Consider the following 13,835-nt stretch of genomic DNA (forward strand, 5'->3'; position numbering starts at 1 on the left):
TATATCTTCATTTTTCTATGTTAAATTATGAATGACTTTCTATACACAGTATAATAAATACTTGTGTGCTCACAACCCTACCCATGTAGTAAAATACTGCATATAATTGTAACTCACTTTGTACTCTGTCACACCATAAGTAAACACTATTATGAATTTGGTGTTTATAATTCTTATTCCTTGCTGACAAAAACTGAGGACTGATGGATGTGGGGGGGAGGGGGGATGGGCATGGAGGAGGACACTTGTGGGGATGAGCACTGAGTGTTATGTGGAAACTAATTTGACAATAAACTATTTGTAAAAAAAAATTAAAATAAAATGTCAGAAAATAAAAATAATTCTTATTCTTGTTTTTATATTTTCAGAATAGATGTTTATTTAAAGAATATATAGTTCTGTATATTTTTAGACTTTATAAATGTTTTAATGTATCATTCTAAAACTTTACTTTCTCATTCTATACTATTTTTGAGATTTTTCACTATTGGTTTAAATATTCTAAATGATTCTTTTTAGTTGCTTTATAAAATTTCATTATAGGAGTAAAATATCTTTTTTAGTGAGGAATTGAGATTTGTAATTTTTTATTTATAGATAGTATTTTGATTTTGTACATGTCTCCTTGTTAACATGTGTGGGAATTATTCTAGAATATAGTCCAAGGAGTATAATTTTTGGCTTATGGTATACTCACATATAGAGCTTACTGATACATATATAGCTATAGATACTGATACTGACAGGTACTTTCTGTAGTGGTTGTATCAGTTTATACAAGTGTACAGAAGTGACTTTTGCTCTGTGTTGTTGCCAGCTTACGTTTACTTGTTCCTTTAAAAAAAATTCTTGAGTCTACTGCCTAAATCATTTATTTTAAAATATTCACTTTTAATAATTGCTTAACCTCACAAAACAACAGTGGTTTTCATCACAGAAGTTTTTTTTCTTAGTTTTATTAGTTTTGTCATATTTGTGTAATCTGGTATTATTTAAATTTTGTTTTTAAAAATATTTTAAATATAGCTAAAAGGTTGTGGTCTTTTGTTTAAACTTTGGTTATTTATTTGTAGTTTTTCTGCATTTTGTAAAGGTAATGGTCCACAAATTTTTTCAATTTATTTTGAATTTGAAGATTGAGATGTTTCAAAAGAAGGTATATTTCCTTTATGGTATCGTCATGTTTAAAAAAAATCACTGATCTGTCATGAGTTGGTGGTAGAGTAATGCTTCACTTTATTGTTTTGTACTCAATTTTTCTTTATAATCAAATCTTTTTTGCTTGATACATTTTATTTCATACTGTCTACATAATTTTATGAGTGTTTTATCTTCATTCTGTATGGATACTTTTATAAAATGCCCTTGTTTTACCATTTCATGGTCCTCAGTGTGGCAAAAATCAGCAGTCTGATAATACCAAGTATAGTCAAGATTTGAAGAAATAGGAATGCTCATTGTTGATGAGAGAACAAATTGGTGAAAACTATGTATAATAGTATGGCAATATCCTTTAGAGATGAAAATATATATATTGTAACCTAGTAATTCTACTTTTAGGCTTGTACTTCAGAGAAACTCTGCAAGAATACTGCAAGAACTCCTATGCAAGAATATACACTTCAGTTTACTTCCTACTTGTGCAAAATGGTAGAGAGTGTAAACTCATACACATAGGAGAATGGATTAAACACTGTAGTAATTTATATACTGGGGATCTGTATTGCAGTTAAAATGAATAAGATGATCTAAATTATTAACATAGTTAGATTAAAAAACTTACATAGAGTTAAGAGTTACATACACTTGGCACTATAGTGTTGTGGTTACAAATACATCTAATATACATAACATGTCAAATGACTGAATGATACTGCTTAACTGAAATGATAACATGTCAAATTTGCCTCTAGAGAGAATGAGAACAAAGGAAGCATCAACCTTACTTTAAAGTTTAACATGTGTAAATAAATATAAAACATCTGAAACATAAATAAGTACTCACTGGAATGTTCCTGAAATTCAAGAAGTGTTGTCACTTTTTAGTCCTTGTCTGTCTGCAAGTTGTGGCATTATGGTTGACCATAAAATGTTTTTTGCACTATTCTTTATTTTCCATATTCTGCAAAAAGAAACATGTTTCTCCACTATGGTCAGAAGAAAACTTTAACTAAAAAGACCCATCTGTCTTATTTCCTTTCCCTTTTTGGGGGTGGGCACTGGGAAGTGGGATGATTGTAAAATTTAACTTACCTTGGCCAATATGTAAATTGTCCAATGTATTTTGTCTTTGTTTTTTCTATTGTATTTTTTGCTAATCTCATGAAACACTTTTTTTCTTTATTTGGCTTTTTAATAAATCAGCCCATTGTCATAAATCTTATACATTGAATTTACTTTACTTTTCTATTGTATAGGTTAAAGAAGAGATGCTATTTGAAGCATTAGTTACAAGGAAGACTGTGACAGTGGGAGAAAAACTTATTTTGCCATACAAGCTGGCAGAGGTATGAATAGGTTTTCTTTCTTTCTTTCTTTCTTTCTTTCTTTCTTTCTTTCTTTCTTTCTTTCTTTCTTTTCCTTCTTCTTCTTCTTCTTCTTCTTCTTCTTCTTCTTCTTCTTCTTCTTCTTCTTCTTCTTCTTTTTTTAATTTGGGAGAGAGCATGAGTGGGGAAGAAGGCTAGAAGGTGAGAGAGAGAGAGAGAATATTTTAAGTAGGCTCCGTGCTTAACACGGAGCCCAATGCAAGGGTGGATCCTATGACCCTGGGATTATGACCTGAGCCAAAACTCAAAGAGTTGGATGCTCAACCAGCTGAGCCATCTAGGTGCCCCTGAATAGATTTTCTTGAGATCAGAGTACTCTGAACAGTTTTAGAAGTTTGAGTTTGTGTTTTTTCTTTTAACAGAATGAAAATAACAAAGAATATTGATTAAAATATTTTCTGAGCCCTTAAAATTTGGTTGTGTACTTTCCATTAAGTTGAAAACTTAAAGTTGAATGTGATTTTCAAGCAGTAGGCTTATATTTTTCTCTAGAGATCTTAATTTGTTCACTATTCTTAAGTTTTATATGATTAATACGGGGTGAACTAGATAGAGTTACAAATGAGCAGTATTTGGTCCAGTTGATTATTTTGTCTTCAGGTCGTTTCTTATCTTCAGCACATTACACTTTTCTGGTTCACTTTTTCATTGTTGGCCACTATTTGTAATTCTTTTTGTTTGCTGTTTCTTTTCCACCAGACTTTTAAAAGATGTAGTGCTCTAGTACATGGTCCTTGTCTTTTCTTCTCTGTATTACTTATCTAGGTTCTCTCACCTAGTCCCATGGCTTTAAGCATCATCTGTAATTGAATATTGCTGTCTTTGCCATTATTATTATAATAATAAGTATTCAGGTGTGTATGAGTGGGAAAATTACTGAAAAGCTATTGTTTTATAGTATAATTTAATGAAAATGATGAGAAATAAAACCATGACAATTATTATGAAAATAGGACAGGAATGTAAGATTAGAAGACAAAGAGGTGGGGAAATGTGATAGAACTGTAGAGAATGCTTTTTAGGCTGACATTGGTCTACTTATCCCATCTTTTTGGATCCTTCTAACTGTGCCTTCAAGTCTTTATTTCTTCATTATGTCATGTATCTTATGTCATAGTCTCCCAACTTTGAGAGCTCTTTTCTTTTTCTTTTTTCTTTTTTTTTTTTAATGTTTATTTTTTAGAGAGAAAGAAACAGAATTTGAGTAGGGTAGGGACACAGAGAGAGACACAGAATCTGAAATAGGCCCCAAGCTCCGAGCTGTCAGCACAGAGCCTCATGCAGGGCTTGAACTTGTGGATGTGAGATCATGACCTGAGCCAAAGTTGGATGCTTAACCAACTGAGCCACCAGCTGACTTGAGAGCTTCTTTCTAAACGACAGAAAAGCCAAACCTTTTATTTATTTTTTATTAAATTAAAAAGATTTATTTTTGAGAGAGAGAAAGACAGAGCATGACCGGGGAACGGCAGAGAGAGAGGGAGACACAGAACCTGAAGCACGCTCCAGGCTCTGAGAAGTCAGAGCCCGATGCAGGGTTTCAAGCTCATGAACTGTGAGATCGTGACCTGAGCCAAAATTGGATGCTTACCTGAATGAGCCACCTGGTGACCCAAAAAGCCAGACTTTTTACAGGGTTTTGCCTTTTTTTTTGCATAAAGGTTTAGTACTTTTATATTTGTTTTACAACTTTTTCAATATAAAATATTTCCTGATGTTTATTTACATTTTTAACTTTAAATTCAGTTTTCTGAGATTATTTTTGTAGCTCTTGCCTCATTTTTGTTTACATCTGTTTAGTGTATTTATTTGTTTAGTAAATATTTGAAAACTTTCTTTGTGTCCAGAAATGTATTAGGCATTAAGGGCAAAATTAAGGAGCAAACTTTAAGAAATTTTTTTTTATAGTTTATTTATTTTTGAGACAGAGGGAGACAGAGCACGAGTGGGGTAGAGGCAGAGAGAGAGGGAGACACAGAATCTGAAACAGGCTCCAGGCTCTGAGTCAGCACAGAGCCCGATGCGGGACTCGAACCCATGAACCATGAGATCATGACCTGAACTGAAGTCAGATGCTTAACTGACTGAGCCACCCAGGCCCCCCTCTTTAAGAATTTTTGTATTTTATTTATTTATTATTATTTTTTTAATGTTTCATTTATTTCTGGGGGGGGGCAGCGTGAGCAGGGGAGGTTCTCTTAAGAGCAATGTAAAAGTCTTAAAATGTTATGAGCAAATAAGATGTCTTAGATTTTTTTTAAGGGATCACTCTCACAGTAGTTTAAAGAGTTAGAGGAGAGTGTATTGGTTTTCTATAATTTTGTAACAAACTTAGCAACTTAATACAACACAGGTTTATTTTCTGACAGTTTCCATGGATTGGCAGTCTGGGCACAGGTTTGTTTTGTCCTCTGCTCAGGGTTTCACCAGGCTGAAGTCAGGATGTCTGAAGAGGCTGTGATCTTATCTGTGACCCAGCATCCTAGTTCACAGGTTGTTGACAGGATTCAGTTCCTTGCAGTTGTAGGATTGAGAGCCCTAGTTTCTTGATGATTGTCAGGAACCTTGTCCAGCAGAGTCTACTTATGGTCCTATTCGCAGTATGGCGGTTTGCTTCTTCAGAAGCCATCAAGGGGATCTCAGATGGAAAGGCTCAGTCTCTTTTAAGAGATTTCACTGGATAATCTTTCTTTGATTAATTACGAAAAAAAACATCAGCGGATTTTGGGCCATAATTATATTTTCAAATCCCTTTGTCATATAACAAAATAGTTACTGGAGTGAAATTCATCATATTTATAGTCTTGCCCACGCTTAACAGGAGAGGGTTATTCGGAAGATGTGCACAAGGGGATGGGAATCTTGGGGACCATCTTAGGATTCTAACAGGGCAAGAATGAATGTGGAAAGATGAGTTGAGGAGAAACAGGTTTATCACTTTGTCTAGAATGGTGACATACTGATAGGGAGAAATTGATGCTTAAAAAGAAAGAAATTTAAATGGTAAAATTAATAGCATCTGGTAATGATTTGCTTAATGGGAAGCAAGGAGAAAGAAGGAGATGTTAAGGATAATCCTGATTTTCTCATTTCACACAACTATAAGACTATAGGTACCATTTACTGAGATAGGAAATACTGAGATTGTGTTTGGATTGGAAAATATTAATTGGTATTTGAGTTTATTGAGATTAAGCTGCGAAAGGACTGCATTTCAGAGAAAAGAGACTGAAAGTATAATATTGGGAGTTATGGGGTAAATAAGGATTATGTTGGTATATTTTGGTATATCTAGATTCTGAGTGTTACTTTATAAAAATAGTGCTGGGGCACCTGGGTGGCTTAGTCGGTTAAGGGTCTGACTTTCGCTTAGGTCATGATCTCGCGGTTCGTGGGTTCAAGCCCCGCGTCGGGCTCTGTGCTAACTGCTAGCTCAGAGCCTGGAGCCTGTTTCAGTCTGTGACTCCCTCTCTCTCTGACCCTCCCCTGCTCACGCTGTCTCTCTCTCTCTCTCCTAGAAATAAATAAAACATTTAAAAAAAAAAAAAAATAGTGCTTGCTTAATGTAAACCACAAGTAAATGGGTTGTAGTTTTTAATTTAATATGAAGGCCTGTCTTTTCGCTAAAAAATTCAACCCATTTGTATATTTTATGCTAATATATTTTCTTATTCTGTATTTTTGTGTCTTATGCCTGTGTATGGAGTTTTAAAATCTTTTACTTTTGGGATGCCTGGGTGGCTCATTTTGTTATCTCACAGTTTGTAAGTTTGAGTCCCACATTGAGCTCTCTGCTGTCAGCACAGAGCCCACTTTGTATCCTCTGTGTCCCCCCTCACTGCTCTTCCCCTACTTGTGCTCTTTCTCAATAATAAATAAACATTTAAAAAAATAAAAACTTTTTAAAAAAAATGTTTTACTTATTTCAGAGAGAGAGAGAGAGAGAGGGGCAGTGTGAACAGGGGATGGTCAGAGAGAGAGGGAGACAAAGAATCCCAAGCAGGCTCCAGACTCTAAGCTAGCTGTTAGCACAGAGCCCGATGCGGGGCTCGAACCCACGAACCGTGAGATCATGACCTGAGCCAAAGTTGGACACTTAACCAACTGAGCCACCCAGGTGCCCCCCCCCAAAATAAAACCTTTTACTTTTGCTAAACTAGATCAGATTGTCTTCATTTTTTACTCCGGGAAAAATTGAATGGTTATTCTCCCTGTATATTCTTTCTATTTGATTTCTTTGAATTTTAAAGATAACTTGCCTAAGTAAAGAATTCTAGGGTTACATTGTTTCAGAACTTATAAGTGTTTTCCAATTATTTTCAAGTTTCTGGTGTCGAAGTTAGAGAATTTGATAGCCATCTCTTCTTTCTTTTGCAGGTAATGGTTTAGGTGGTTATTTTTTGGTCTAGAAACTCGAAGCTCTTTTTTTTTTATTCACTGAAACTGAGAAGTTAGTTCATTTCATGTGGTAGATTGTAGTATTATCTACATTTTACAAATGTATAAGCTGTAGCTTAAGAGTTTCAAGTATCTTGGTCAGGGTTACATAGCTAGACTAAGTAGAGAAACTGGGATTGAATGATAGCCTAGCTTTTAATTATTATTCTCTACTTCCTTTGAAGTTTAGAACAGATATATAAGTATGTACCTGATTCAGCTTCATAATAAGTCCCTAGATAGCAAATATAATTAGTAGGATTTATATTCTTCTAGGTACTAGCACTCATTTCTCTATGATATATGTCCCTCCTTTTTTAGCTTGTAGTACTGAATGTTCCATTTTTTTTTTACCAATAAATTTTATTTTTTTAAGAACAATTTTGGATTTACAGAAAAATTGAGCAGATAGTACAGAGAGTTTCCATAAACTGAGGAAAGTTTGAAGTGAAGGGAATATAAATTGTATTGGTCTATAATGAAAGAATGATTACTCTATCTGGTGATGGAGAACCCTAGAGGTTACAATGGATGACAAGTTGAAGACAACTAGGAATGTAACTTGTGGTAGTGTTATGATTACGTTTTAAGAGTCTGACTCTGACTAGGATTCTACAGATAACTGATGCCTGTTGGCCAACAGATTTATTCCTCTGCTTGGAATAGTCTTCCTCACTTCAGCTGGCAAAATTCATTTGTTTGTAAGCTTCCTATAATACCTTCTTTACTAGGTAAAATGTATACCCCAATTTTTAGTAAAACTGTTTAGAACTGAGTGACCTATATTTTGTTTCTTGCACCTTTTAGCCTACATTATCTGAGTTAGACTGAGTTAGATAATTAGTTTATGTACACAGAAAACTTCAATTATAGGCTATTTAAGTTGATAGAAAATTAAATTTCTTATTCAAGATAGTAAGCTTTCTTTATTGATTGAGAGCTAAACACACTCTATTATAGTATCTTAGATTATTGCCATTTTCATTTGTTCTCCAACCCTTTTCTTTTTTTTTCAGGCTGTGACAGTGAGGAATTCCATGGCTAAGTCTTTATATAGTGCTCTGTTTGACTGGATAGTTTTTCGGATAAATCATGCACTTCTGAATAGTAAAGATTTGGAGCAAAATACGAAGGTAGACATACATTGCATTATTATATTTTTTTCCCCGGAAAACTATTTTAATAAAATAATTAATATATGAAATTTAAAAACACAGAATTATGTAGAGTTATAAGTAACAATCTGTATTTATCTTTATTCCCTGCTGTTTTCCTCTTTATGTCTGTTTTTATTACCCTGTTGAAAGAAACTCCTGTTCTCTTGTCTTACCAGACCTTTTTCTTATGTATTTTTCTATGGATGTAGATTATACAGAGTTGCTTTTCAACATAAAAATAGAATTGTGCTATCTATATTGTTTCTAACTTGTATTTTGTTACCTGGCATATCTTGAAATATCTGGACCTTATTATTTTTAATAACTTTGTAGTATTATATAATATGTATGTATACCATAAATATCTCCATAAAACTGTTACATTTGTTTTATTGTTACAAATGATGATGTAACAAATATTCTTTATGCACCTTTCTCTAGGATAAAATCCTCAAAACGAATTGCTGGATTAAAGAATATATACATTTTCAATTTTTGGTAGCTACTGCTAAATTGCTTTTCTAAAAAGACTATGCTTCCACTGGTAGTGTATGAAAGTGCCTGTTTCCTTACACCTTTACTCATTTGGATATTATCAGTCTTTTCATCTACGAATGTGATTAAGAGTCTATCCCATTTTATTGTCTGTTTTTTCAATGATAAATGAAAATTGAGCATCTTCTTATTTTTTTTTTTACTATATCATTATGTATTTTGTTTTTTATGTTGTTCATTTTGTCTTTTTGTTACTCCTTTTTTGGAGTCATTGTGGATATTGCAGAGACTCATAGTTTGATACAAATATTTTCTCTTGACTTTTAAGTTTTATTTATGTTATATATCAGGGCCAGCGAGTGGCCAGGAGGTGGGGAGAGGGAGAAAGAGGGAGAGGGGAAGAATCTTAAGCAGGCTCCACACCCAGCCTAGGAGTTTCACACTGGACTCAGTCTCATAACCCTGCAATTATGACCTGAGTCAAAATCAAGAGTCAGATACACAACCTACTGAGCCACTTAGGTGCCCCTGACCCATATGTTTTAAATTTTTGTGCAGTTAATTCTGTCATTCTTTTCCTTTATTTTCCAGAGTTGCATTTATTTTTCTTATGTAGGAATGTGTCTTTCAGCCTAAGATTATAAAAATATTTTTCTCATACTTTTAGAATTTAATTTTTATATTCTGGTTATTTTTCTGATTGGAATTTATTTATTTATGTATTTATTTAAGATTTTATTTTTAAGTAATCTCTATACCCAACGTGGGGCTCAAACTCACAACCCTGAGATCAAGAGTCACATGCTTCACCAACTGAGCCAGCCAGGTGCCCTTGGAATTTATTTTTTAATATGGCAGATTTTAACTGTATAAATTATTTAAAATCCATTTTTGTTTCTCAGCAACTTTAATGAACTCTGCATCTTCAGGGTGACTAAAAATGTCATCTTTATTACTTAATTCTCTTGTCTTAAATGTGAAATTGTTCTTATATTAACTTTTTATGGTTTGAGTAAACCAACAGCTACAAAATTAATTGTAATACTAATCTTAATTTACCAAATTGACATATTTTTGAAGGTCATTTCTTTCAGTGTTTTTCATAAGGGCTTAGAATTAGTAGAATCAAAGAAAATACTTTTTTTTTTTTTTTTTGTTAAAGAGAGACAGCATGAGACAGAGAATCGTAAGCAGGCCCCATGCTCAGTGCTGAGCCTGATGCAGGGCTCGATCCCGTGACCCTGGGGTCATGACCTGAGCCAATATCAAGAGTCAGCGCTCAACTGACGAGCCACCCAGGCGCCCCAAAGAAAATCCTATTAATGGAGACTTAACAATATCACTCACTATTTATCACTCATGACATTAGTTTGCCCAGTGGCTCTCTTAGCAGCAGTGGAGAAAAATTGTTTTCATTTAACCAAAGTTGTCTTTCAACTGTATTTTAGGAATGAGGTGTGATGGTGAGAAAAATGTTGGTTTGGGGCATTAGAGCCAAATCCCTATTATCCATAGTAAGAAGTTAGAATATTATTTGTAGAAGTAAAATATTAAGACATAGATGAATAAGCATTTGTATACTATACTATTTTAAACCAAGTAGCTAAAAGATATGAGTGTTATTGGCTTTAGGGAGCTGAAATTGACTTTGAAGAAGGGATTGCTATTTTTTGTTAGAATCTTTTAGAACTTTTTAACATTGTAAACCTTGTATAATTTTTTTTTTGATAAAAGCTAAAATTTGAAAAAACCGCATATTCTGATAGCCAGTTTCATTCCTAGTTTGCACAAGGCTGATTAAACATACATGTTAGTTGGATTGTGAAACAGAATTCTGTTAGACTTTAGAAGTCAAAATAGGAGAACTTGCATGGTGTTCTTTGCATAAACATGGATAATCGGGAACAACCTAGCTTTAGGTTATTTTTTCCTTTCCCATAGGTGGTTCTTTCCATTTCCTTATCTCTTGGAGTTTAGAAGTTTCTGAGACTGAGATAACAGGTCACTAATCCTGCTTTGAACACTTCTGTAAAGTAATCAGTGTATTACGTGTGTTAAAATTTTGTATATATTTTTATAATTTCTGTAATCAATGTATTACATGTGTTAAAATTTTGTATGTATTTTTATAATTGGGATAAGAAGAAAAAGATGAAGATAAAGAGAACTAAAATGTTTTTTGTGGAATCTATTGGTTGAACATTAGCCCCTCGCCCCCCAAATATCCTCTCCTCTGCTCTAGAACTTTTAGCATTTTGTTACCTATATTGTAGATATTATTTATAAAGTAAATTTGGCATAATAATTTTTTCCTGTTTTATAGACTTTGTCCATTGGTGTTCTTGATATTTTTGGGTTTGAAGATTATGAAAATAATAGCTTTGAACAGTTCTGTATTAATTTTGCTAACGAACGCTTACAACACTACTTCAATCAGCATATCTTTAAATTGGAGCAAGTGAGTATCTAAAAGCCTGTATGCTTGCCCTCCTCTCATTGTCTTAACCACTGAAACTTTACCCACATGTACACATATAAAATTTGTGAGTCACAGTATTTTAAGTCTTGTACTTTCATGCAGATATTACAGTCTTTACATCAGTGTCAGCAAATTAAAAATCAGAGCATAATTTTTGAGCCATATGATACAGGGTTTCCTATATATATTTTTATAAACCTCAAGTAGATTCAATAATATGTGCTTGTTTAAGTACACCTTTGAATATAAAGATGCTTGGGTTTGGTTTGATTTGGGTTTCTCTTGGTGATTTTTAATTGTTGCCATGTGGTTGGTAGTTTGTGTAAATGCTAAATATGCTTATTTGATTGCTTTGGTCTCTTAGTTTCAATGCGTTTGCTTCCTTTGGTCTCTTATTCCTTTATCTGTGTGGTAGAGGAGCTTATTAATAGAATCTTGAATCAATTTAGAGTATGGATAAAAGGAAATAGGATAGTGTAGAGAGACCAAAATGGGTAACTTGATATTTCTTGTGAGAAGCTCAAGTTGATTTAGAGTTGAAAGAGTGAGTCATTAGTTTCCCTGAGAATACTTAGGATAAATGCAGGGTCAAAGAAAATGTGGGCTCTTTCTCCAAGCCAGATTTCATGTTAGTAACAGGTTGAGTTGTAGCCCACAATTTCAGATTTTATAGGAAGATACAAGCAGAAGCAGGGTTCACATTCAACTCAAGGGAAAACAGTGAAGAAATGAAAAGAACAAGAGGATGATGACACATCTGCAAAACAGAAAAAAGAGTCTCTCCTATCACTGGCTTGTTGCCATCTCTCCTAGTTTTAAGCACATTTACCTTCTTAAAGGGTTAGGACAGTAACACATGCAACACTAGTCCTGGCCATCTTGATGGTGCTTAAAATTTTTAGCATATAATCTTTTAGGTAGACTTTCTGATGGGGCTGTTAAAAGATAGTGCAGTATTACTTGTTATAATGTTAGTTAGCATTTATATAATATCTCCTCTTTATCAGGCAGGTACTATTTTTATTCTAGTTGTACAGATGATAACTAAACCCAGTATTCAAACCTAAATACCCTAGCTCCATAATTCTCGCTTTTAAAAAGCTGAGCTGGGATTGATCTACTTGACTCAGTCTAGTGTTCGTAACTAGATCATGCTAAATTAGTTTTTCAAATGGATATATATATATATCGGAAGGGTAGAGAAATGTGTTTTGATGACTGTGTGCTGTATTTTATAAAGCAAAGCATCAGTTGCTCTCTGGATCATTAAACAGAAGAGTAAATTGCTTTTGAAGAAAAAAGATATTTTCTTACAATTATTGAAATTATTCTTTCTTTTTCTAGAAGTGTAGGTTAGACATGGAGGAGCCACAAGAAGTACTTTGACTAGAAACATGTATTAAAAAATAAAGCCTTACAGTTCATGGAAAATGTTTTTGGAACTACTTGGGGGGGTTGATGGTTATGTATTTGCTCCTCTGAATATCATAGTTTTGGGCAATGTGGAATTATGGATCAGATTTAGATTCAAAGATACATCTTTTTCCTTTAAAATTTTAATATTCCCTTCTATAATTTAGTGTAATGGGTATACTTTTGCTATAATTTATAGAAATTTATACCTCTTTGCCATCTCATCTATTTTATTCTTCCTTTCTCTCCCTTATGTTGTTCCATTTAAAATGGATTTGCTGGGCATATGAGATTTAAGGCAGTTTAAAATTTATTTGTGTATCACTGGTACCTAGAGTGAGATGGGTACACAGTGACTATTTGTTAATTCAGTTGAATACAAAATTAGTCAAGTAGATAAAACTTTTTGAAAATGAAAATAGAAATAAAAAGCTATCAAATATGCTTCGGGAGTAAACATTTGTATTGAAGTAAATTTTATCTAGAAATTGTATATAGACACTTAGGATGGGAGACAGGTGTAATAACTGCCCTGTAGGATGGTAAGTGCCAAAATCAGATAGAAGGTTAAAATAGTGATATAAAGGATGAAGTTGATTAAAACTTTCTGAAACTCTACAAAGACTTCCCAGGGGTGATTTGGGAATATAGTTTTGAATAGAAGATTGAGTTTGCCAGATTGTCAATGGGGAAAAGATATTTTAAACAAAGGGAACAATATCCTTAAACTGTGAGGCATAAAACAGCATGGTACTGTTGAGGAACTGAAAATCGTTCAGTGTAGCTAAAATACAAGATATAAGGATAGAGACAGGGAGGAAGATTAGTTTATGAAATATAGAGTCATATAGTTGTGAACTTTATATGTCATGCAGAGAAGATTGGAATTTTTCCTTTGAAAAATTAGGAGCTACTTGAAGTATATTTAGCAGATTTTTGAACTGTGGAAGATGGACTGGTTGGAGTGAACTGGAGAGAAGCACATAATCCTTGAGTTGAAATAGTATGAGAGTGTGATTCTGAGTCCTGATCAAGGTATAGGTAAAGATAATGTAGAGTAGGAGACTAGAAGAAGTTTCTGTGATTTGAAAATATACTTACAGTTGTCATTTATAATACTGTTTTCTTATTTCCTTTACTTGCTCAGAATTATCCTTCAAGTCATTGGCTTATCACTAAATTGAATAACAGTTTGTATCATGCATTGTGCTAGGCATTGAAGACAGCAAATTTAGAGTACAAGGATCTTATCTGAGGAGTTTATAATCTAGTGAGTTTTCCTCTTGTCTCTATTGCTTCTGGGGATGT

General features: G+C 33.5%; 1 protein-coding gene across 6 annotated transcripts in view; it reads left to right on the forward strand.

The window, feature by feature from the left end:
- Window positions 1-13,835, forward strand: part of MYO9A (myosin IXA) — a 256,379-nt gene that overhangs the window by 79,553 nt on the left and 162,991 nt on the right. For all 6 annotated transcript variants that reach the window (XM_077746199.1, XM_077746212.1, XM_077746209.1 and 3 more), the window contains 3 exons: window positions 2,418-2,507; window positions 8,000-8,116; window positions 10,959-11,093. In XM_077746199.1, the coding sequence (XP_077602325.1) occupies window positions 2,418-2,507; window positions 8,000-8,116; window positions 10,959-11,093 (342 nt within the window). The remainder of the gene's footprint in view (window positions 1-2,417; window positions 2,508-7,999; window positions 8,117-10,958; window positions 11,094-13,835) is intronic.

Source organism: Crocuta crocuta, unplaced genomic scaffold (genome assembly GCF_008692635.1).
Source record: "Crocuta crocuta isolate KB4526 unplaced genomic scaffold, BGI_CrCroc_1.0 scaffold130, whole genome shotgun sequence".
NCBI classification, from domain to species: domain Eukaryota; kingdom Metazoa; phylum Chordata; class Mammalia; order Carnivora; family Hyaenidae; genus Crocuta; species Crocuta crocuta.